A 26795-nucleotide genomic window follows, 5' to 3' on the forward strand; every position below is an offset into this window, starting at 1 on the left:
TTCAGCTTCTCTAAAGCTCAGTTTCTTCATCCATAAGAAGGGACTCTCTTCCTGCTGGGCCCCAATCATTATCTCTTGTCTTAGAATTATTGTGAGAGTCAATTGAGATAGTGAATGTAAAGTGCTTTGTAAACCTTAAAGTTGGCTATTATTATTAAGGAGGGGGGAAGGATGTAAACTGTGTACAAATTGTACTTAAACAGCCTATGTGATATATTCTCAAGCTGTCTGCAAATTAGAATTTCTTTGTAATTTCTTTTTTACTTTCTTCTAATTCTAATTATCAAAGACCTTATTTTCTTCTACGAAAAGTATGTAGAACAGAGTGGAAAGAGTCATGGACCTCAGAGGAAGGGAGATGTCAAGGGTAAGAGTAGCTGGGCTTTTTAGCTTCTAAAACTAGGGCTCTTAAACTTTCTTCTGTCACAAGACCCTTTAGCAGTCTGATACCCTTTTTCAAAATAACATTTTTGAATAATTGAAGGAAAGGTTAAATTTCAGCTAGAATTTAGTTAATTACATCAATTTTATATTTAAATACCTTACTTAAACAATAGCTTATATATTTATATAATTTGTATGATAAAATTATAATTTATGTAGATTATATAATTAATTACCTAGATTACAAATTTACATAGCTTATATAAACAACAGCTTATATAGATTACATATTTAGATAGTTTGTATAAATTAAACTATAACGTATATAGATTATACAGCTAATTATATAGATATCTATTTAATTAGTTTATATAAAGTAAATTATAGCTTATGTATATTATATATTTTAAATCATTTATATAAACTATAGTTTACATAAATTATATAGCTAATTATCTAGATTAGATATTTATGTAGGTTAAATAGAATATACTACAGTTTATGTAGATTATATATCTAAATAATTTATACAGAGTAAACTAAAGCTGATATAGATTATACAGTGAATCATAGATTGTATATATAGTTTAAACTGATTAAGCTATAGATTATACAGATTGTACAGTTAATTATATAGATTATGTATTTACATAGTTTATATAGAGTAAACTACATTTATGTAGATCATACAGTTAATCATATAGTGGTTAGTTAATTATATAAAGCTATAATTTTTCCCATACAATTAATCAGACATCTTGAAATCTATCTGTAGATCTGAGGTTGAGGACCTCTACTCTAAAGTATCTGGTGCTTTATAAGTCTGGTGACTGTAACATTCAGGGAAGGCAATGAATCCTAAAGTTGAAAAATATGGGAACTCCTTGGATGCCTACTTTGCCTGTGGATTTGACTCCTTTCCAAATGCAGAAGTAGCAGATAATCCAGGCGAGCAAGAGGCACAGGGCCAGCTCCCAGCGCAGGCTCCCCAGGTGCTGGATCCCTTCGGAGATTTTCAGGACCCGCCTCCTGTAGAGAGAAAAATTGAAGCTGGCTCCAGTTTGGGATGACCCATAAAGTTTTGCAAACCCCATCTTCAGAACAACAGCTCAATTACATGAACTCTCTCTAACCCAAGGATTCATCATCACAGAGGTCACCAGCTGTGGTCCCCCAGACATCCACAGGGAAGTCTCCTTTGCCCAGATGAAAGGCAGGGAACTGGAAGGTCAAGAGGGACAAATGCAAACTTCACCATAGCAAAAGCCCAAGGGAGCACTGGGAGAGAAAAGGGGTTGTTATTGGCTTAAGCTAGGAAAAAGAGTCTAAAACTTTATTCTCCAACCGTGTATTAGGATGTTCTGAATACATTCCCTCCTCACCTCCAACCCTTGGAGTCTCTTGCTTCCTTCAAAGCTTGTGCATCTTATATGGGGCTTTTCCTGACCCCTCCAGCTGCTAGGATCTTGAAACTAGTTTATTTTTGTATACTTATATTCATACTGCTTATCTCCAACACACACACACACACACACACACACACACACACACAGAGGTACATAAATCTAAATCTGAGAAGAACTTCAGAAATCTAGTGCAACTACTCTCTTTACAGAAGAGGAAACTGAGACCCAAAGACCCAAGCTTATACAAAAAGATAGTTTTAGAGACAAGAACTGACACAAATCCTCTGCCTCCTAAACCAGTGCTTTTCCCACCTTTCCCACACTGGTGTAATGTAAGCTCCTTGAGGACAAAAACTAAATTTTTTTTGGTGTGTATCCCCAGTGCCTAGCACATAGCAGGAGCTTAATTAGTGTTTATTTAGGAATCAGATTGATTTTAAACAAATGGAGAGAGAGAGCTGAAAGTAGAGGCATGTAAAATAGGCAGCTGCTTAAAGTCTAGGATGAGAAGAAAAGGGTTGAATAACATCTAAATTTATGTATTTTATGCCAGAAAATCCTACTTTCTGTGATATTTCAGTATTTATTTTCTGGTGTCAAGTTGCATATGTTATGAGTAGGATCGTGATTTTCAAATCTTGTTTAGGGTACACATACTTTGTTCTAGCTTGGCTGAGCATGTAGTGGGTGCATTTCATGAAGTGGGTGCTTTTCTGCTTAAGAAAAAGAGTACACATACCCACAGTATATGTGTTCATGTCCACGACATCAGAGGATTAGTCTAAGAAATGGAGAGGAACTTGGAGATCTAATCTTATCTTCTCGTTTACAGATGAGAGCACTGGAGCCAAGAAGGGAAATAACCTGCCCAAATTTACATGGGCCATTAAATGGAAGAATTGAGATTTGAACACAAGTCCTTTGATTCCAAATCCAGCACTTCTTTCCCCTACCCCATTCATGCCTCTATGTATGTACATTTGTGTGCGTGCCGTGTTAAGAGTAAGAAGGAACAAACATGAAAAGGGGTGACAGGGCAGGCAATCTCTCTCAGCAAATCATAAAAAAGCCTGAGAAATGCCATACTAAGGGACATAGCTGTGATCCAGGTTAACCATAATGGGAAAAAACTAATAGAGAATTAAAGAGGAATCACTCTTTCATGATTGACATGGGACAGCTAGATGGTGCAGTGGATAGAACACTGAGCTGAGAGTCATAAAGACTCATCTTCATGAGTTCAAATCTGGCCTCAGACACTTGAGCTGTATGACGCAGAACAAGCCACTTAACCCTGTTTGCTTCAGTTTCCTCATCTGTCGGATGAGCTGGAGAAGGAAATGGCAGACCATTCCAATACCTTTACCAAGAAACCCCCCAAAAAGGTCATGAAGAGTCAGACATGGCTGAAATGACTGAACAACAGTTGATATCATGACTGTTTCTTCCCGGATCCCTCTTTCCAACAAAGCTAAGGTTTCACTTACTCCCAAAACTCAATGACAGGAGAGGTAGCATTCTCAGCTGTCACATTCAGGGAGCCATTGGTCCTCTGGAACTCCACACAGTGCTCTGCTCAAGAAACATGTAGGAAGGAAGAAGAAACATTAGGCAGGTGCTAGGCAAGTCTAGAAAACTGAGGAGAAAATTAGGGAAGGGGAGAAGCACTAGGGGGAAATGGAGCTAATAAATATAGAAGCTCCAAGCTGAATCTATGACCACATTGCCCCCTTCTGCACCACAGTCCCCAAGGCACTTCCTTTCTATAGACATTTATAGATAGTTTCATGGCAGCCATGGAGATGGCAGCTGCTTCCCTATGTTTGTGGACGTCTCACTTGAGGATGGTCAGATGGAGTTAAGAAAAACATTTCCTTGACTCAGACCCAGAATGTTTCACCTTATGAGGACACAGCTTCATGAACAATGAACAATCCGACAAAACAACACCTAGAAAATCTGAATCTCACACTTAACCTTGAGGGGTTACATGGTACTAGGAATGCCAGTTTCCTAAAGGGAAATAGCTATTAATAAAGAGAAATCTCTAATTGTGATGGCAACATTGGTGTTCTGAGTAATACCAGATAAACTGAGAGAGCTGTCCACCAGGAGTCTTCTGAAAGAGTCACCAAGTTTTGTCAGTAAAAAGAATCCCCAATTAGTCCAAAAGCACAGAAGCTTGAACAAGAATTTAGCTACATCAACATATGGCCCATTAGTGAGAAACTCTGTGGATAAACTCACTAATACATCTATCAAATCAATAGACACTTATTCAATGCCTACTATGTGCCAGGCAGTGGGCTCACAGAGTAACTGCAGCAAAGCAATTACTGCCATTTAATGAAGGATCTGTCATGATGACTTCAACATTTTTGCTGGCAGCCATGTAGATGGCTCAGGATTGGAAAACTGAAAAGCAATGGTTTTGTTTGCTGGCTTTAGCATCGCCACAAAATTATATGCTTCCTTCTGAATACAGCAGGGTTGGGAGTAGAAGGAGAATCACCAGCATGACCAAGATTAATTAACCATCTCACTGATTTCATCCTTGCTGAACAACCATAATTAAGAGAAGTCTAGGCAAAGATAACAGGTTCTATCCTGAGGACAGACCATAGTTTGATTATGCTTCAAAATTGGTGATTCTAAGATTAGGTTAAATGCATTTGATTGACTCTCAGCCTCAAGGCAGCCAAGCTCATACACCAAACTGCCTGAGGAAAGCCACAAGCAACCACACTCTTCTGAGATAAAGAGCTGAAGAATATTCGATTTCTGTTTCCATCCATAAGCCAAAGGACAAAACAAGTGTACTGTGAGAATCAAAGAGAATATTTTGAGGGAAGTGCTTTGTAACCATAAAGAGCTATTTGTTTTTTTACCAGTCTGTTAGCTTTTTGATGAGCCAAGGAAAACTGTATCCCCAAATCACATACTATTAGAGCTAGAAAGGACTTCAACATCTGGTTCTGTACCTGAAAGGAATTTCTATTATACCATGTTTAGCAAGTGGTTATCCATTTTTCCTTTTTATAAGAGGTCTAGAATAGCCTTTGTTGATATCATGCTTTGCTTGTTGGACTTACAAGTGTGCTGGAAAGAAGAGGAGAAAGACCTGGGATCAGGAGATTCAAACAGCTCTGTCATTTAACAGCTCCAGGACTTGGGGCAAGTTATAGAATTGCCAAATTTCAAGTTGCAAAGGACCTCAGAGGATGCCATCCAATCCAACATGGATTTAGACAGAACTTCCTTCTCCAGTGTCCTCAACAAATAGCCATCCAGCCTTTCTTGAATCTACTACTCCTTCAGGCAGACCATTTAAAAAAAATCTAGGGGACCTGAGTTCAAATCCAACTTCTCACTTACTAGCTATGTGACCCTGAGCAAGTCACTTAACCCCAACTGCCTCCAAAAAAATAATGGCTCTAATGGTAAGGAAATTTCTCCTGTGATCCAACCAAAATCTGTCTCTGTGCAACTTCCACCCATTGTTCCCAGTTCTGCTCTCTGAGATCAAATTGAATGACAATCCCTCAATAGGTTAAAGCCCTTTTCTACATGACAATCCCTCAAATATTTGAACACAGCTAAACAATCCCAGTTCCTTGTGATTCTCATAGAGGATGGAAATAACATAATACATAATGTATTTAAAGTATTTTGCAAACTTTAAAATGCTACATAAAGGTCAACTATTAGTACCTTTATAATTATTATCATCAAACTGATCTCATATGGAATAATCTCCAATCCCCTATGACCCTCCTCTGGACACTCCTAAAATTTGGCAAGTCGAACTAAATACAATATTTAGATGCAGTCTCTGATCAGAGGGCAGGGAATCTATTACTTTCCATAGTTTGGATTTTGTTCCTTCTTCAATACTACACTCTTTTGGCTTCCAAATCATGTTTTTTATTCTATTTGGCCTCTGAGGGAAGAACTGGGGGCATTGGGCAGAAATCACAGAGATTTCAGTTTAGAACGATGTAAGGAAAAACTTTTTGACAGATGGAGCTGTCCAAAAATGGCTCAAGCTGTCCCGGCAGATAATTAGTTTCTTTTCCCTTAGCAAAGGCCAGATGACCATAATGTTTGAAGAGAAGAGTACTTCCCATTTTTTTGTTGAGGCCATTATTTTTGCTTTGGAATCTGCTTCAGTAAAAGCCAATTTAGGAGATGAAATTTTATTACTTTTAGTCTTCCTGTATTGTTCTCTGAAGAAGGAATCTCTATTCAAAAAACTGATACTGGCTCAGTGTTACAATGAAGTTCACCATGTTTGAAAATGAAGCAACCATGAGGCCTGAAGAAGTAACTATCCCATGACTTAGTGAGTGCTTTGAGAATAAAAATGAATTATTTTACCCAATAAGTGAGTAGGGAATAAATAAAAAGGGACTATTGACATTGCTATCTTTCATTTCTTACTTCCAGGAGAAGATAATGAACTTAGAGACATATCCCTGTGGGTCTGTAAAGTCTCTAGGTTAATACTTTCATATTACTTTATTCTAATAGTTTCCCTTCCAAGAAGGCAGTGATGCTATCACGAGTCCATGGACATTTCATAATTTTTGCCTTTTGATAATTATAAAAGAGGAAATCAAAGAGAATGACTGGGAAGTCAAACTTGAATGTAATTTTGCATTCTCAACCTTATCCATGAGTTCTACACATTGTTAGTTTCTCTGGCACGGAAATCTTGACCTAGCTATGTAGTAGGACTGGATGAAGACAATTTTGGAGCTATGAAAGCTTCATCACCTATGTGGCCTTCAGGAAGGTGGTATTGACTGAGGATGCCTCAAGAAAGCTAAAATTTTGTTTTTAAAAACAATTCCTTTATAAATAACAAGGCCTATGCTGCCTCATTTATGATCCAGAGAAAGGATTTAATTTTCTTAAATTTAAAAGAAAAAGAATTTTATACAAGGGATTCTTGTTCAAGAATAAACTTGATGAGAGGACTATTGAGGTTCCTTCCAGAACTGAGATTCTGTGATGCTCTGGAAATAACCATTATTAATTATATTGATATTTTGGTTATAAAGAGTAATACTTTACTTATCCAGCAATTTTAACTCTCTAAAAACAAGACTGAAAACTGCACAGTAAATAAAAGGAGCATCTGAACAATCAAAGAGAAATCAAAAATGTTCTTGTCCTCAGGTTTTCATTCAAATCTTAGTTACTCCTACTTAAAACAATTCTAACAAACCTATTTGGTTTCTCATGTCACAGCTGCTTAGGATAAGTAAATACTATAGAAGAAGTATCATTGGAGGAACAAAAATTAAAAGCAACCAGAAGAGAAGGAAGCAAGAGAAAAGATAGAAAAACTATAAAAATCAGAAACAAGACTTTAAAATAAATTTCAGTTTGGATCCATTTCATATGATAACAGATTCATCTAAAGAGCCCCCAAAGACAGAGCATAGTAGAATTCACATTCAAAATGAAGCTCAGTTATAAAGGAAATGTTAAATGATGTTAGTTATATTTTTCAAGGAGAAATGAAAAATGTAATAATTGAGGCAATAAGATGGCTAGAGTTAGTCAGTGAACAGAGTGTTGTACCTAAAGTCAGAAAGATCTGAGTTTAAAAACCAATCTTACAATTTCATAGACTTGGGATAGAAAAAGTCCTTTGCATCCAGAAAGAGAACTATGGAGACTGAATGCAGATCAAAGCACACCACTTTCAGCTTGTTTTTTTAATTTGCTTTTTCTTTCTCATGCTTTTTCTCTTTTATTCTTATTTTCTTTCACAACATGACAAATATGGAAATACATTTAAAACGATTCTACATATATAATCTATCTCAGATCTCTTGCTATCTTGGAGAAAGGGAAGCTAAGGAAGAGGAGAAAAGATTTAGAACTCAAAATCTTACAAAGGTGAATGTTAAAAACTATCATTACATGTAATTAGAAAAATAAGATATTATTGAAGAAAAAATAAAAATAAAATAAAATCCAATCTTAGACATTTACTAGCTAGGTGACTATTTGCTTCCATTTCTTCGACTATAAAGTGGGGGTAATAATAGCACATACTCCCCAGGGTTGTTGGGAAGATCAAATGATATCATATTTGTAAAGCAATTAGTATAGTCCCTTACACATAGTAGGTGACACATAAATATTATTATTATTATCTAAATTCAAATCCAGCCTCAAACACTTATTAGTTGTGTGACCCTATACTAAGCCATTTTACTTCTATAACCTCAGTTTCTTCATCTAGACAATGGGAGTAATAACTGCACCCTCTCACCCCCAGGGTTGTTGTAAAGATCAAATGAGATCTTATTTGTAAAGTGCTTTGCAAACCGTAAAGCACCATATAAATGCTAGCTATCATTGACACAGGAGGAGAATTAGAGAAAGGAATAGAGTAAGAAGACCTGGGGTTCAATTCTCCTCCAAATAAGTTGCTCTATGTGTAACCTTGAGTGAGTTACTTCCTCTCTGGGGCCTAAGGAAACTGATTCAAAAGACCCTCATCTTACAAGAATTGATTTCAAACTAATAGATGATTTTGAAAGATCTTCGCAGCTCTAGAGCTTGTGATCCTAAATGATCTCTGACTTCCCTTCCTCAGCCTGTGAAATATGAACACTGATACTAAGAGACAATCATAATATCTTTGCTGCTGTTGTTGTTTTTAGTTTGTTATACTGAGACCCCATTTAGCAAAGACAGTGGAGTGCTTTGCCATTTCCTTCTCCAACTCATTTTGGATGAGAAAACTGAGGCAGAGTTGGGTGATTTGAGGCCATATTTGAATTCAGGTCTTCCTGACTCCAGCCCTGAAGTCTAACCACATTGCACCATCTAGCTGTCCTCCCATAATTTTAGGATGAAACAAAACAAAAAAATCAAACTATATTTCCATACACAAACAAATAAATAAATGGATGGAAATCCCAAATTTGTCAACTCACTTCTCAATGATTCATCAAAGATTTTCAGGAGTGACCTGGGGTTTTCTTCTCATAGCACAAAGCCAGACTATTATATTGAATAATAAATCCCCAGGGAGCACAAACAGCAATAACCATTTATTTATATATAGCACTTTACAATTTACAAAGGGTTCTTGCTTTTGTTAGCTTATTTAATCACCATGACAACCCTGTGAGGTAGACAAGAAAGGCATTATCCTCAGATATGCGAATTTTTGTTTTTGTTTCATGGTTTGTTTTTTGTTTTTAGGAATAAAGAAACTGAAGCCTCAGAAAATTAAAGGATTTGCTTAAAGTTTGTCTACTTAGGTCACAGACCTTAGAACTGGAAGGCACTTTAGAGGCCATCTAATTCTAAACTCCTCATTCTGAGGAAACCAAGGCCACATGATTTGTAAAGAAAAGAGGTGGGATTTGAACCAGGTCTTCTGGTTCCACAGCCAATGTTCTCTCCACTATATCACACTGACTTCTTTAAGAGACAAAAGTAGAATTCTGGCTCTCAAATCTTCATAAAATGTTTTTTCCCAGTATTTTCTCCTGTCTCCCTGAAATAATCTGCCCAGTACTAGGCATGGTATCATTATATGGTTGGTAAAAAAAATCACTTTTGTCTAATATCAGTGGCTAGATCTCCTTTGGCAACATAATCTTAGAGCTGGACAGGACTTAATGGATTAACTCTCATCCAATCCATATAAGAAGCTACCCTACAAGGTACCCACCTAATGTGGAATTACTGACCAAATTGTAGTACATGAGTATAATGGAATATTACTGTGCCTATAAGAAATGACAAAATGGACCATTTCAGTGGAAACCAGGAAGACCTCCCTGAACTGAAACAGAGTGAAATGAGCAAAAGAATAGAAGAATGTATGTTATGATGACTATTATATAGAAAAACAATTTTGGAAGATTTTAGAACTCTGATCAATGCAAGGATAATCCATGAGACCAGAATCTTGAAAATAAAATATACCATTCACCTCCTGCAAGAGAAGTAGTTGACTTAAAATGCAGAATGAGGCATAAATTTCTAGACTTGGCCAATTTAACAATTTGTTTCACTGGATTGCATAACTATTTATAAGGATATTATTTTTTAATTGTCCAGTGGGGGGGGAGACAGTGAAAGAGGGAGAAAATAAATGCTCAGAAAAAATACTTTAAAAGCATCCCATACATGACAAGTAGTCATCCTTCCTTTGCTTAAACAATTCTAGTGATAGAAAACTCATTACTTCTTGAGGCAGCCCATTCCACTTAGTTGCAGTTTTAATTGTTGGAACTATTTTTCCCCTTTATTTTAAGTAAAAATCTAACTCCCTTTCCGCACAACAGCCATCCAAATACTGGAAAATCACTATCTGATTTTCTGCCCTCCCATCAACATTAATCCATCCTATCCCATGAGTTTTTTATTTGTCCTAGTTCCATCAGTTAGTCACTCATATGGCTCAGCCCAGTCCCTATCCAAGACAACATTAATAGAATTTGTTAGGAGCAGCCCTTGGGGAGGAAGAAGGGAGGATAAGAGGTAGTTTGTATATGAGAGAGAATTACCTGTGTTCCACTCATGGTCACAGCTGCCCCAGGGAAGGTCGATGGTGAAAGAGCTGAAGAGGTAGAAGAAAGCCCAGGCCAGAACTATGATGTAGTAGAAGTTGAGGAGAATGACAATCACCTGGGAGGCATAACCAATGCCTGGAGAGCAGAGCAGAGAAAGGACAGAGAAATAGACCTGAAATGAAACTTAGAGATCATCCAATTCACCCCATCCCCAAGTGACTTGTCTAAAGCCATAGGTAGTCAAGGAAAAAAAATCAAATCTAACTTCTCTGCCTGCATCATCACCTCAGAATGGACATTAGAGCTTGTGAGGACTCATCCTCTTCCCAACTCTACCTTGAAGAAAGTTTTGCTTTGTAGTGCTAAGGTCCTTCCTGAGCTACTGATTCTTTCTATTCTGTTCCAATCTCCAAAAGTCAGTTTCTTTTTTCCTTTTCTTCAAAAGTATGACTTTTGCTTCATTGGTTTTTCCTCAGCTTATCTCTCCAGCTGTTTTTACCCCAAACATTCCCTTAAGTTCACCAATTCACAATGATTGTTAACATTTACAAGTTGCAGCATCATATACACTCAGGAAATAAGTTCATACAGTTTGCACATAATTTGAATGCTGAACAGAAGGTAAATGGCACAGTCCCCCTAGCCTTTACTTCCTTATTCCTACTGCTTTATTCCTAATGACTTTTTCCTTGACCTCCTCTCTAGCAAAATCAAGCTTGCAAAATCAACTGTCCAACTTCCAACTGGAAATATTCATCCCTTCTTGGTCTCAATGTTCTTTCTAAGTACCAAATTTTCTTAGGCCAGCTTTACCACCATCACTTTGTAACCCTAGAGCTGGACCCTCTTTGGTACTTACCTTCAAAGATAGGACAGATCTTTCTCCAGGCTGTGACACCTCCCTGGCTGGTATACTGACCCAGTGCCGTCTCCAGGAGGAAAACAGGAATGCCACAGGTGAAGAGGAAGATGAGGTAGGGTATGAAAAAGGCACCTATGGGAAATGGTTTGGGGAAAACATGTATCTTATACCTTGTATTGTCTCCAACCACATCATTACCCACCCCCCCATTCCTCTATCATGCAGCTCTGAACCCTCATTTGTGGCCTTTGGTCCTTGCAACCCATTTTCCTTGGCAACTTTTCTTGCCATGGTCCCCACCCCACCCACAACTACGTAACTTCAACCCAGGACAAGCAGAACACAAATCCTTCGATATAAATGGGAGGTAGTTTGCACATAGCTCTAACACAGGGAAGTGACATTGTGGGAAAGAACGAGGCAGATACTACCCTTTCAATCCTGTAGGTTTTTTCACTGTGAAAATTAATTAACCTCTACCAAGTTTTTTTCATACAATTTATTATGTTTAACACGTTAACATGCTGTTAAAAGTTTTTTAATATACAATTGTAACCCCTTTTAAGGGTTGCTGCTGTTTGCAGTGGCTGAAATCCCAATCCCCTCTTGTCATTCTTTTCATGAACACAAGATGTAACAAATATTTAGACCAGAAACATAGTTATTTTTCCACCAGCTGCCATGGAGAATGGGGTGATATGGAAGTGAGACAGAGGATTGGAGAGAGGAGGAAGAGGAGGAGGAGGAGGAAGAGGAGGAGGAGGAAGAAGAGGAGGAGGAGGAGGAAGAGGAGGAAGAGGAAGAGGAGGAGGAAGAAGAAGAAGAAGAAGAAGAAGAAGAAGAAGAAGAAAGAAGAAGAAGAAGAAGAAGAAGAGGAAGAAGAAGAAGAAAAGAAGAAGAAGAAGAAGAAGAAGAAGAAGAAGAAGAAGAAAGGAGGAGGAGGGAAAAAAGAAGAAAAGAAGAAAAACAAGAACAAGAAGAAGAAGAGAAGAAGAAAAGAACAAGAACAAGAAAGGACCCTTGGACCATGGACCCTTAGATTTAGTAACACTGGTTTTTTCTGCCTATTGAACTAGCCTATTCATCTCTTGACTCCTGGCATTTACTTTCATCCATACCTGGGATGCCCTCTCTTCTCATCTCTACCTCCTGACTTCCCTGGTTTCCTGCAAGTCTCAGTTAAAATCCCACCATATGTAAGAAACTTTTTCCTAATCTCTTTTACTGTCAGTGCCTTCCCTCTTTTGCTTGTCTCCAATTGATCCCATATCTTGTTTGTAGGTAACTATTTGCATGTTGTTTTTCCCATTAGATTGTAGCTTCCTTAAGAGCAGGAAGTCTATTGCTTTTCTTTGCATCTCTATCCCTGAGCATAATTGCCAGCACAAAGTGCTATTATTATAAAATGTCAAGAAGTCTCTAACCTGCAATGGTCAAGGGAGGTTCCTCATCTGGCAGTTCTCTCTACCTTTGAAATCATGTGTTCACTCTACTAGTAGGGAACAAGAGGAATTTGGCCAGAGACTAGGTGGAAAAAAGTTATTCTTTACCTCAATTTTTACCTAGCTTTAATCACTAAATGAGTGGTTGTCTCAGTCAAACTGAGTCCTGTTTAAGACTAGTTTAAAAAGGTCAAAATTTCCCAGTCCAAGCAGGCCTATCTTCAATCATCTTCATCTGTATTTGGCCACTGGACCCAGATGGCTCTGGAGGGGAAAGTGAGGCAGGTAACCTTGCACAGTCCTCCCTTACTTAAATCCAATTCACTTGCATATCATGGTATCACCTCCCTGATGCCATGGCCCTCTTTGAGAAGAAGGAATAAACAAAAACAAAAAGCACAAAGGATCAAAGCCCCAAAAGATAAGATTCTATAATTTTTACTCCTTATCCTAAGTCTCTAATTCCTATTATACATCCCTGATGCAGACTCTGGAAAGGAGAATCCTCAGCACTCTGTTCTTTCCAAGACCAAGAAACAAAAAGTATTTTCAATGAAGTGCAATATGTCCACAAATTGATCAAAGCTAGATAGAGGGGGAGAAGTCAAAAGGGAGGAACAAGAAGTGCCTGATACTGTGAGTTAGCCTAACAAGGTAAGACTGGCTATATTGTCTACAGTACAGTACAGGATAGGGAGAGAATTATTTGCCTACTCCCAGTTCCTCCCCTTTTCATCTTCCACTCCAGACTCTTTTCCAAGCAGTCAAGACAATATTTAACCATCCAGTCCTGCTCTACTTCCCTCCTTCCTAGCCTCTTGAAAGAGCTGCCAGTATGTGCTAGAAGGGCCAAAGTCTAAACCTGCTGGGTAGAGCAAGGCAAGGATAGGGAAGGAATGACCAAGTTAGAACAGAGTCCAGTAGGCAAGTATCCTGCCTTTGAAACACTTTAGGGAAATGTCACCAAGAGAATTTCTAATGGAAATGGAGTTGACTCAAGGACTGAAGTGAGGTTCCCACATACACTTTATCTCCAACATACATATTACATACTATTTCAAACAAGCCTCCTCTTAACCTAAAACTAGGCAGTCTTTCCTGCCACCGTCATCACCACTACTCCTTCTACCATCACCCAAGAAAAGAGCCCCACCACTGACTCTCTTTACTAAGGGAAGCACTCCCCTGAAAACAGGGTTGCCACTGTCATAAACAGATCCTAAATTCTGTAATTTTCTTAGGGGTAATCCAAAGAGAATGAATGAGAACAAAACAAGGCCACACTTCAGGTTTGAGCTTTATAGCTCCAGTTTCCATGACTTTCTCAGAACTCTCAAGTCTGGAAATCCCACCCCTATTGGAGAAGAACATTTTCTTTCTCTTTCTTTCTTTCTTTCTTTCTTTCTTTCTTTCTTTCTTTCTTTCTTTCTTTCTTTCTTTCTTTCTTTCTTTCTTTCTTTTTCTTCTTCCCTTCCTTCCTTTCTTCCCTTCTTTTTCTTTCACTCTTTCTTGCTTTCTTCCTTCTTTCCTTCCTTTCTTTTTCTTTCATTCTTTATTTCTATCCATCCATCTATCCATCCATTCATCTATCTATACATTAAAGATAGGAGCAGGTAGTATAGAGTGATGGGATGGAGATTCAACTGCAAAACCACTTCACTAAGTTTTCTGAGTTAGATGCTCTATTCTCTACTCAATTGTCTTTCCAACTGTGAGCTAGCTAGAAGTTATGATTCCTAGGGCTTTGCTTTGATTTATGGAAATTTATAGTATAAGAGAGGTAAAAAGCCCTCTCCACTCCTGAAGTCCCAATCCCCTAAATGAAATTAAACCTGAGAAAATACTTAACATAAACCCAATTTCTGTCAAACGGAGCCATTTTCAGGGAGTATAAAAAAAGTACTGGACTTGAACTTTTGGGGACCAGGGTTTGAATCCCATTCCTAATGTATAATTGCTGGCTGACTCCAGACAAGTGTGTTTCAATTTCCTAATCCATCAAATGGATAAAAAAAATATTTGTACTATCTATATTTCACAGGTTTGTTGTGAAGAAAGCACAACTTTGTAAACTTTCTAAGCATATGCTATTGTTATTTCTAATCAATCTAACCAAAGGCTAATCCATCATTCCTTACATGATGCTCCTTTCCCCTTGAAAATGATTTCAAGGACCTAAGATCATTTGCTTCTCATATTTTCACCTCCTTGGGGGTGGGAATTGAGAGAGAAGAGGGATGATAGTATAATCAAGGGGGGAAAGCAATACAAAGATAAATTTTGTCTCCAATGACCACCTTGTTTACCTTCAACTATGCACATAAAACCAAAAGGCTCTTTATACAGCTAATTTTGTCCTATGTGGTTGAGCAGGCAAGAAGCTTAGCAGTCAGTTCTAGTCATCAGTAACCATTTCATCAGAGTGGAGATCTGGGAAGGAACACAGGAGCACAGAAAAGGACAGTGACTTGAGTAAACTAAAAAATAAACAGGAAAACAGAAATACTGATACATGCCCCATGGTAATATATATGTATAGGGAGTCTTAGGTTTTTTGTGTTTTGCTTTGTTTAGTATTTGAATAGTGGTTCTTGGAGTTTTTCAATCCCCTGACAACTCCCCCACTCAAATACTTACCACTTTACTACCAAGAAAAGCTTTTTTAAAAGTCTATATCTGGTCTTTTTTCTTTAGTATAGCAGTAGATCTTTAAGTCTGAGGAGGCAGGGAAAGGGTATAAAAGTAGAGATAGCCCTTTCACATAGAATGCAATTTGTTAACAAATTGTCAGTTTCCACAAATATCAAAGATTATTCTGCAGTGACCTTAGGAGACTCAAAAAGACTCAGAAAAAACCATAATAGACAATCAAGGAAGTTAGCTCACCCCATTACCCCCCCAATCATATAACACAAACTTTTTTTATATGAAGGTAGATTTCCTTTTTCTAGGGAAATCAGGATGACCATAGGATGAAGAATAGTTCTGTATACTTCCCCCTCTCAGGGGGCAAGCTTGCTGGTGGGAGCTTGATATACTTGGAAAAAAGAAGGGATCAGTTGACTGGGGATAAAAGCAAATAAACTCTCTAAGATCAGCAACCCATGCTCCCAAATGAGGAAGCTACTTTCACTCACCTATGGTCCTCATTTGATCAAAATCTTTTAGAGTAAATCTTGACAAGGGGTACCATCTCTGATCAGCCCTTTAGACCAACTTTTTTAAGGTTGGGACCAATGGACTTCTGAATACAGAGTTAAAGTCTATTTTTCCAGAGGCTCTAGATCTCAATAATATTCTCTATTCCCAAATCCTACTTTTCGAAAGGTTGTCCCAATGTTTCTACACCATGACCCACAGGGAAATCTGATTTGGACCCAAACACTCCAAGCCAAATGGGTTCATTCTGTACTTTCCTTCCCTTTCTTCACCCTATTCCTGACAATTCCCAGACCAAAGATCACCCAATTTCCAAAGAAGCTTGAGGAAATCGGCTTCACCTCCTAATCCTCTTTCTGCCAATGTGAGGGGCTAAGCGGGTTATTCAATCTCAAAGGTTCCTGGAGCCTGAGCTCCAATTAAATCCTCCAGACTCCCAGTACAATTTTAACAGCTGAGGTAGTTAAGCCAGGTTTTCTCTGACAAAGCCATAATGGTTCTCTAGGTACAGAGGGAGACTTTGGGGGAAAGAAAATTAGAAAAAAATATCCATGATCCCAGATGACAAGGCCATTTTTCCAGGGTGGGGGACTTTTGCTATCTCTACACCTTTTGCAAAAATGTCAGTCAGTCTACAAGCCTTGGAGCAATGCCTTAACTTCCATAAAGAGGCTGATCCCCTCCTGCACCTATATTCATAATCCCTCTTATCCATATTATACCTACTCTACACATCTTCCACACCCTCAAGTGCTAAGTATTTGGAGGCACATACCAGGATACATACCAGGTCAAATAAACTAATTCTAGCTATAGCCTACTTCTAAATCACTAAGAAAAGAGAAATATAAAAGTCTTCATTAGTCCAGCCTGGCAACTCTGCCTGTGGCAAACTATAATTACTCCCAGAGGATATTTGAGCCCCTGCATTCTGTGGAGTAACCCAACAAATTCCATCTATTAGTTTTGTCTGTTCTATATCCATAACTTCTCCAAACATTTCTAAAAGCCTTGCTTTGAACCCTTCCCTAACTTGACCTCTACATGGTAACCTATGAATTTGTATAGCAAATTAAGCCATGTAATCATGCATCTACTTTAGGGTTCTCTAAGCTAGGATACCACATGAAAGAGAGCAGCAGGAATCAAAATGCTATTTTGAAACATTTTTTCATTAATCTGGATTTCTATAAAAGTTAAGAATTAAAGCTAAAGTGGAGAATTTTTAACCAAACTATGGATAGAAGAGATTATGAAAGACAAAGTAGACAATTTTGATTATATAAAATGTGGAAGTTATTGCACAAACTAAATCAACAAAGATTTAAGACAAGTTACCAAATGGAATAAACATTAATATCAAATATCATCAAGAAAAATCTGGGTACATACAGAGTACATACAGAAATTGATGCTAACATATAACAACTAAAGTCTTTTCCTAATGAATAAGTGATCTAAATAAATTTCTAAAGAAAGATTGCAAATTGAAACAATTCTGAGGTTTCACATCATATTCTGTGTATTGAAAAGGATAAACAAAAAATGGATATAGTCAATGTTGTCAGAACTGTGGAAAAACAGGTATGCTAACATAGTTTTGGTGATGTTGTAAGTTAATTTAACTGTTCTAGTTATCAGTTAAGAATGTTGCAAGAAACATGACTAAACTATCCATTATCCTTTGACCCAGAGATCCTACTGCTTGACTTTTACACCCAAGAAGGTCAAAGATAGAAAGAAAGGTACACATTAATATATTTACTTTTTTGGTAGTATCGAAATCCTGGAAACAAAGTTGATGTTTATCAATTAGGAAAGAGCTAAACAAATATGTTACGTGAATGTAATAAAATATTACCGTGCTATAAGAAACTGAATATGAAGAACAAAATACTACCATGCTATAAGAAACTGAACATGAAGAATACAGGGAACACGAGGAGACATATGAACTGAAATGAGTCAGAACAAGGAAAACAATGTACACAATAACTATAATAATAGAAAGAAAAAATGAAACTAATTATAATAATCAAACTTGGTCCCAAATAGGATGAGAAACAATGTATCTCTATATTCTTTGTAGAGGTACAACACTATGAGTGTAGAATGTTATACATACTATCAAACTCAGCACATATTATTTAATGTCACTTAACTAATTCCCCTCCCCAAATATGCTTTTTTTTTACACAAATTATGGCTTAAAGAATAAAAAAGAGAGGAGTCTGTTTTATTAAGGAAACATTAAGAAATGAAGGTAATCTGAAAAAATGTATTAATCAATAATTTTTGTTCTTGGATTATTTTTTAACCTACTCAAAGTTCATAATTTATACTTTGTACATTTGCAAAAATAATAAAAAACTACAAGCAATGTTAATGGGGCTATGGAAAGATGGGCACACTAGTACATTGTTAGTGGAATGTGAATAGGTCAAACCATTATGGATATTGATTTGGAAACATGTAAAAAACATGACTGAATTGTACATACTTTTTGACCTCAAAGGAATAAGAAATAGAAATAAAAATCCAACATATATCAAAATAAATAAAATGAAGTGCTGCCATGCTATAAGAAACTAAGCCTATGAAGACCACAGAGAATCATGAGATCTATATGAACTGATGTGGAATGAAGAAAAGCAAGGAAACCAATAAGCACAATGACTACAACAATATATGTAATGCTAGCAAATGTAAATGTAAATGCTAGCAAAAGAAAAAAAAAATCCAAACCTAGAAAGAAAATGGATTCTCATTGAGTTAGGAATAGTTGGAAAAGGGGGAGGGAGTTATTAATGTTATCAAATTGTATTGTGCAATTAGAAATGATGAATATGAGAAATGTAGAGAAACAGAAGACTGAATAAACCAAATTAACATAATGAAAAACAAAGGAATATTATGCCCAACTACAACAATGTAAATGGTTTTTTAAAATCACCAAAAGGAAACAAAACTATAATTAATTGTAAAACTATTAAAGATCCTACAGAACAGACAATGAAATATGCCTCCCTTCTCAGCAGAAAAGTGAGAGACTACTGGATCAGAATGTTGTATACAATGTTAAATGCATCCATCGTATCAAGTATTTTTGCTTAACTGTTTTCCTCTGGAAAATAGGAGAGGGGAAAGATTTTGTTTTTTCTAGAACTCATTGCTATGTGATCACAAAAGACGTCAATAAAGCACAGCTAAAAGGTGGAGGGGAGTCTAAGGAGACAGAGCCATGATTTTTTTGTGAAACAAATACTCATTTAGTTGAAGAGAATGCTCCAAGACACTAGGATGTCCTGAAAAACCACAATTCCTTAGCCCACTTTAATTACATTTGCTAAGACCAGAGAGGCAACATCACATGCTGTCAGTCTCAGAATTGAGAAGACCTGAGTTCATCTTCACCTCTGACACATGCTGACAGTGTGAGCCTAGGCAAGTCACTTAAATCTACATGCCCCAGACAATTTTCTGAATTGCAGAGGTCTGGCTTATCCTCACTAAGAATTCTCTCTTATATCAAAAAAATCTGTTCCAGACAGAAAAAAATGCTAAAATTAGTTGTTTCTATGTTTCTGAAGGGCTGAGAGTGCTGTTCTTCAATTCCTCTAAATTTAATAAAAAGACAAAGCCCCAGTCACCCGTCACCGTGTTATAGCTCCAAAAAGAGAAACACTCAACCAGCATGGCATGGGTATCCCACAAAAATAGAGTCAAAGATGAACTCCCCACCTCTGATCTGTGGTGACTATCTCTAAAAAGCAAGAACCCCCAGGTCCAAAGGTCACAATGTTGAAGGTAGTTCAGTAATTCAGAGAAAGTACAAAAAAAAAAAAGGACAAGGAATCTCAGGATTTTAGGACATTGAATCATTTAGAACATTAGGAATCATTGAATACAAGAGATGAAAACTTTTCCCTCCATGGGAGTCAGTGAGTGCTCACCTCCCCCATTCTTGTAGCAGAGATAGGGGAACCTCCAGACATTGCCCAGCCCAATGATTTCCCCAGCTACAGATAGCACATATTCCAACTTGTTGTTCCAGTGACCCCGCTCTAGTGTGCCTTCCTCTTCCTCCTCCTCTTTCTCCTTTTCCACCACTGAATAAGTTGGTATTGTCTTTCCATTGCTAGTTGCACCAGGGACCCTGCTATCCATTCCACCTGAAACAGAGATAGAAGTGTTGTTATTGGTAGAAAATCCCTAGAAATAATATTCCTCCTATTCCCCCAAATACATATGAATGAGAGAGAGAAAAAGAAAAGAGAGAAGGAAAAAAATGAGATGATGATGATGATGATGATGATGATGATGATGATGATTATAATGATGATGAAGGAGAAGAAGGAGGGAGGGATGGAGTAAAAAAGAGAGGAAAGAAGGAAGAAAGGAAGGGAGGGAGGGAGGAAAGAAAGAAGAAAGAAAAAAGAAAGAGAGGGGGAGAGGTAAGGAAGGAGGGAGGAATGAACAAACGAAGGAGGGAGGAAAAGAAGGAAAAGAAAGGAAAAGGGGGGGGGGGGTGTTCTACCTGAATGGTCACGTCTTCTAAAGCATTTCCTACTGAGAACTATCTAAATGTTCCAGTTGAGATCAATCTACATCCTCAGTTTCTCTACACTTGTAACTTTTCCTTCTTCCTAGAAAAGCATTCATTAAACCCAAATGTTCAAAGTGAGTTCACCACAGACTCTCATGGATTACATAGAGCATGTGAAGGGGTCACATGACCATAAAAGTTGTCTAGGTTCTGCTTTCCATGCAGGAACTAGTCTGCTAGATCTTGTAAGAAGGGGAGAGTTGAGGTACCATTGATGATGTTTTCCATTCTGGAAGCCACATTTTAAGAAGGCCATTGATAAGATAAATATCATCCAGAGTTGAGTGAACAGGACTATGAAGGGTCTACAGATTATAGTAAAGAACTAGGAGTTTATTTTAGACAAGAGAAGGCTTGGGCAGGGGAGCATGAAGATATTTTTCAAGTATTTAAAAAGCTGTCAGGAGGGCAGTGGGTGAGTGGCAGAGTGGGTAAAAATGCCTGGAAGAACTAAGCTCAAATTCTACCTCAGGCTTTACTAGCTGTGTGACCCTTGGCAAGTTATTTAACCTCTCAGCCTCAGCTTTCTTGTCCATAAAATTGGGATAATAATAACACTTTCCCTACAGGGGATCAAATGAGATAGAATTTGTAAAGCAGTTGCAAAATTCAACCATTATTATAATTATTCTATTTGTTTTGCTTGGCCTCAGAAGGCAGAACTTCTGAACAATGAGTTCAAATTATACAGGGATAGATTGAGAATTAATGTGAGAGAAAAAAATCACTTCCTAACCATCAGGGCAGTCCAAAAGTAGAATTGGTTCTTCGTTTTCACTTCACCTTCACAGAGGTTGGCTATTTGTCAGGTATGTTGCAGAGACAGATGTCTCTATGTTCAAAAGTAGTTGTCTACTGAGGACTCTTCCAGCTCGAAAATTCGTTATTTTGTGATTTTATTCCCAGATCAATAAAGTATTTTGCTCTTATAAACCTGGAAAACTCCAACCTTATGTTTCCCTAATCTTCACCCAGTGAGAAGAAAGAAACTAGAGGAGAACATGATTCGTGAAAGTCCAGTGCTCTGAACGTAATAAAGCTTATATAAATTAGCATGGCAACTGGTTTCTTCATGTCTTTCAGTTGCTAAGATTTGGTTCAATACTAAAAGTGATATAAGTACCAGTCTTTTTTTTTCCTTTATGGTACAGTATGGGGGGAAAGAGAGGATACGATAGGGCATAAAAGGCACTATTGGGAAATAAGTCGGAGAATGAAAAGAATTTGAGATCTTCAACTTTGGATACACTCAAGAGATAGTTGGTTGTTAGTCCCTATTTCTAAAGGCCAATCAGTGTTTCTAGGATATAGAAAATTATGTATCATTCCCTTTTCCCACCACACCTTTGCCAAAAAGAGACCACTGGGTCCCCCAGAAAGTTTAAAAAGAAGATATGAGAGCTTCTAAATTATACACAGAGCACCTAGACATGACCCTTCTTAGAAATGTCTTTTCCTCTATCCATAGCCCTCTATGGGTATATACTTGAGGGCCTCTAGTATAAATATCAAGTGAGGATTTTAATAATTCTGTCCAGCAGTACTTCTATAAGAGAGAGACCTGAAGGAAAGGAACAATACATATTTTTCTATACTCTAGAGGCCTCCCAGTATTTCTTCTGGCCCAACAATATAGTATTAGGATCAAAAAAGCTATCAATGTTCATCTTGACAGAAACAAGATCCATGCTTGGTGGTCATTACGGTTTATGAATAAAAAGAGGGGTTTGGGTGATTGATTATGGGAAGATTAGGTAGAAAGGAAGGAATAGCTCAATGAAGCACTTTGGTTCTCTTTAGGTACTGATGTATGAAAGCTCTCTAGCTAGTCTTTCCTTTCCCTTTTTTCCTGATGGACTTTTCTCAGGCCCAGAAAGAAAAAAAAAACAAAACACTGTTATTGCTAGCTTTATTCTTCTTTACTCTTTTCTTCTCTAGCTTCTCTCCAGTAAAACGACTCTTTTATGGATCTCTAAAGGTTTCCAAAGCCCTCATGCCTACCTGGAGCCAATCATTGTTCCACTTCCTAGAGAAGATCAAGACCTTAGGGGCCAGAAATCAAGTAATCCTTAATTACTTGGTGAAAGAACTCAGATGCCTTCATCTCACTTTGGGGTTTCTTCTTTACCAGATCACATTGTCTCCAAATCAAACAGTCATAAAAAGTTATATATATATGTGTGTGTGTGTGTATAGATAGATAGATAGATAGATAGATAGATATGTATATGTATTATAAGATTAAAAAATATACACATACATATATATGTATATATAGTGATATTTAGCATATATAAAGATATAGATATAAATATACATATGGGGAAAACATATTTAGAAGAAGGAAAGGTATATCATATGTTTTCATACACATTCCCACAAATTATTTTTCCTGCCTCCTTTTTAAAAAGAATTTTATATGGACTCAAGAACCTGAAGATCAGAACCTGATCTACAGAGAGAGAGAGACAGAGAAAAAGACAGACAGGGAGAGGAAAGAGAGAGAGAGAGAGAGAGAGAGATATTGAGAGAGAGAGATTGAGAGAAAGAGAGAGAGAGAAACAAATAAGGAAATGTTACAGACCTTAAGGAAGGAGCTGCCAGGGGTCCAGCTAAGGGGGAGAAGAAAAATCCAAGGGGGAAGGTGCTGGCTATTTAAAGTATTGGTTGAGAACGCCTCTGCTGCACTGTAATTCTAAACTTTGCCCAACCCACATTCCGCCCTCCTGCCCCCCCCTTCTCCCCACAGCCACCAACCAACTACCTCGATATGAATGACTTTCCAGCCCGGAGTGTGAGTGTGTGTCCGTGTGTATATGTGTCTGTGTCTCTCTGTGTATATGTGTACATGCATGTGTATACTCTCATAGATCATCCCAGGTGCTTATGTGCTTACCTGGAGGAAGGGAACTCTCCTAGTGGGTCTGTATGTGTCTACAAAGCACATGTCATCCTCTTTCTGTTTCTCTTTTTCTACAGTCCATTTTCTTCACCTACTCCTATCTGAATTCACATCACCAGAATCATTTCTTAAAGTGCCTCTTGGGATACTTTGTTGTAAAAATGAAAGATGAGACAGTTATCTCTATGTTATAGAATGGCCAATTAGGTGGAACAATGGATATAGTACCAGGTCTGAAGTCAGAAAGATCCATCTTTCATAATTCAAATCTGGCCTCAGATACTTACTAGCCGTATGACCCTGGGCAAGTTACTTAACACTGTTTGCCTCAGTTTCCTCATCTATAAAATAAGCTGGAGAAGGAAATGACAAACCACTCCAGTATCTCTGTCAACAAAACTTCATATAGGGTTATGAAGAGCCAGGCACAACTGAAATGACTGAACAATACACAGACCAAAAACAAAAAAACAAAAAAAACCATATAAATTACAAAACAAGTACTGGTTATGTGCACAAGTTCTTTATTCAAATAAAGTTTTAGCACAAATATTAGGTGTAAGTATAAAAAAAGTAATTGCAGATTCTATAATTGAAAATCTTGAGATATATATATGTTTATGCAAGGAAACATCAAGGAATCACTAAGTAGACTTTCAATTGGGCAAGAAACTTCTTTAAGATGGGAATTTGAGAACATTTTGAATGAAAAAAGGAAGCTTGGTGGGATGGGGAGACACAGAATGTGAATATATTAAGCACTTTCTGTGTGACAGACACTTTTTACAAATATTGTCTCATTTGATTCTCACCATAAACCTGGCAGGTAGATGCTATGGTTATCCCCATTTTAAAGCTGAGAAAGCATGAGAAAGCATAAATGGTTTGCCCAAGGTCACATAGACACTGAATAACTGAGGCTGGATTTGAATGCAAATCTCTGGGACTCCAGCAGACTATCATCCAGTGTGCCATCTAGAAAAGGATATAGTATAGAAGAAGGCTTAGAATGAGAGTGAGGTATCTGGATTAGTGAAGAATTGAGAATGAGCCTCAGAGAAGAGATAAAATCTGGTCTCATCATTCAACTGAAACTGTCTTCTCTAAATCATCAAATAATTCTTAATTGCCAAACCTAATAATTTTTTCTCAATCCTCATTTGTGAGAGTATTAGTTACCTTAATCTTCCAGATATGTTCTTTTTACTAGGTTTTCCTAACAACTGCTTTCTCTTGATTTTCCTAATATATTTCTGGCTACTCCTTCTATGTCTCCTTTGCTCAATCTTTATGCAGTCAACAAATCAGCATTTATTAAGTGCTTACTGTATGCCAGGCACTGAGCTAAATGCTAGGGATACAAAAACAGTCTCTAATGCTCAGAGAACTTACATTCTAATGGGGGGAAGACAACACATAAACTGGAGCTAAAAAAGCAAGAGTGGGGGAGAATGATGGAGTTACCCGAACAGGAACATAGTGATGAAGTCCATAGGAAGCAAAGCCTATAGAGGCTAAGAGAATCCCCCAAACACCTGTCCTTAGTCCTCTTCTCTTGCCTGGTGTGCCCAATTACAATTTTTAAGCAAATGATTCCCAGCTTTCAGTCCTAACTTCCCTCTGGAGCAGCCACATGGCACCATAATGCACAGAGTACTCAGCCAGAAGTCAGAAAGACTCATTTACCTGAGTTCAAATCTGACCCCAGACATTTGCTAACTGGGTGAGTCACTTAACCCTTGTTTGCCTCTGTTTCCTCATCTGTAAAATGAACTGGAGAAGGAAATGGCCAACCACACCAGTATCTTTACCAAGAAAATCCCAAATGGGGTCACAAAAAATGATTCAACAACCAAAACATCCTTGCCCTACTCGATCTCCACTGTCGTATCACTAATTGCCTTTAGATGTCTCAAATTGGCTATCCTATAGGCATGTCAAACTTAAGACATGCATAACAGAACATTATCTTTCCCAAAAAAATCTTCCATTCTTCCAAATTTCCCTATCAGTGTTGAGAGCATCACTATCTCCCAGTCACCCATGTTTACTACTTTGTCGTTGCTCTCTCTCACTCCATATATCCAATTTTCATTTCTACTGTCACATCTCTGATATACATCCCCTTCTCTCCACTTATGGGGACTTTCATCATCTTACATCTTGAACAATATTCTAATTCCTTTCTCTGCCTGCATCCTTTACTCAATCACCAAAGTGATTTTACTAAAACACAGATCTAATCATGTCACTCCCCTATTCAATAAATTTCACTCTTTCCTTATTACTTCTGGGACATATGTGTGTGTATATATATAAAGAAACATATATGTATATATAGGCACATACATACACATATATACGTAAATATATGCACATGTGTGTATGTATATCATCTGCTTGTTTTTTCACAAACAATTTTTCATAATCACTTTCCAATTTCTTTATACTTTACTAGTATATAGCACATAGAATGTGCTTAATAAATGCTGACTGACTGGGAAGGATGACAGAAGAATAACCAGAGTATTCTCCAGTTTTCTGGTCTTTCTGTAGGATCAAATTCACGCTTTGTCTTTCAACCTTCTCTTCTCATTCTATAAGATTTTACAAATTTGTAAAGAAGTATATTGATGGCAATTAACAAACTCCTTTACACTTTTAAGGCTGGCAAGGATCAAATAGGATAGCCCAACATCAACTTAATTCTATCTTCTATTAATCTCCTAAAGATAAGCATTTAATTAAGTGCCTAGTTTATTCCAAGCACTGATGAGAGAAAAATTAGTGAGAAAAATGCCTTCTTCCACTATTACCCAGTTCAGTTGATATAATCACATAATGTAGTCACAAATGATAAGATTTTAAGGCATCTATACCCTGGGATCCCACAATTCAAACTTCTTGGGTCAAGTAGGGAACAACTAGCCACATATCTGGGGACTTTAGATAGCTGGATAAATTTGAGTAGCTCCAACTTTAAGAGTTGGAGAAGTTCAATCACAAGAGCAAGTCATGGAGGAGAATATTATGGAAGGGATTTTCTCTTCTTTCTGGTACCCAGTATCAGAGCTACTATACCAGTAGGAGACAATGAATCCAATTAGGATCAGAGACACAAGCTATCTTTTCCTGAATCATACACGTGTGTGTTCATACCATTGTATGAGCCCATTCTTTCCATGGACACTGTGTATTTATGCTGGGCTGGGGTGGGAGATAACGGATTATAACAACTCTTCTTACTACACCATCTTAATAAATGGCTTTCCTAAAGGAATAAAGTATACTGTCATGATTGTTCATGGGAAACACACCAGGTGGGGCTCATAGCTATAAGCTCTAATAATAGGAGTAGCCACCCAGTGTTAAACAATAAATAGGTGCCAAAGGGAAAGGCAGGTCTGGGAAGTAAATAACTAGTTAATAGTTTACTTAAGAGAAAAGCAAATATGGGAAGTAAATAATTGATTTTTTAAAAG

At 37.4% G+C, this 26795-nt stretch overlaps 1 protein-coding gene across 1 annotated transcript in view; it reads right to left on the bottom strand.

Moving 5' to 3' along the window:
* SLC6A13 (solute carrier family 6 member 13) overlaps positions 1–26795 on the bottom strand; it is a 90918-nt gene that overhangs the window by 21360 nt on the left and 42763 nt on the right. The window contains exons 3-7 of the mRNA XM_051961499.1: positions 19759–19977; positions 11202–11336; positions 10337–10477; positions 3278–3362; positions 1281–1413 (exon numbers count right to left, since the gene is read on the bottom strand). Coding sequence (XP_051817459.1) covers positions 1281–1413; positions 3278–3362; positions 10337–10477; positions 11202–11336; positions 19759–19977 — 713 coding nt within the window. The remainder of the gene's footprint in view (positions 1–1280; positions 1414–3277; positions 3363–10336; positions 10478–11201; positions 11337–19758; positions 19978–26795) is intronic.

This window comes from Antechinus flavipes, chromosome 5 (assembly GCF_016432865.1).
Source record: "Antechinus flavipes isolate AdamAnt ecotype Samford, QLD, Australia chromosome 5, AdamAnt_v2, whole genome shotgun sequence".
Lineage (NCBI taxonomy): Eukaryota > Metazoa > Chordata > Mammalia > Dasyuromorphia > Dasyuridae > Antechinus > Antechinus flavipes.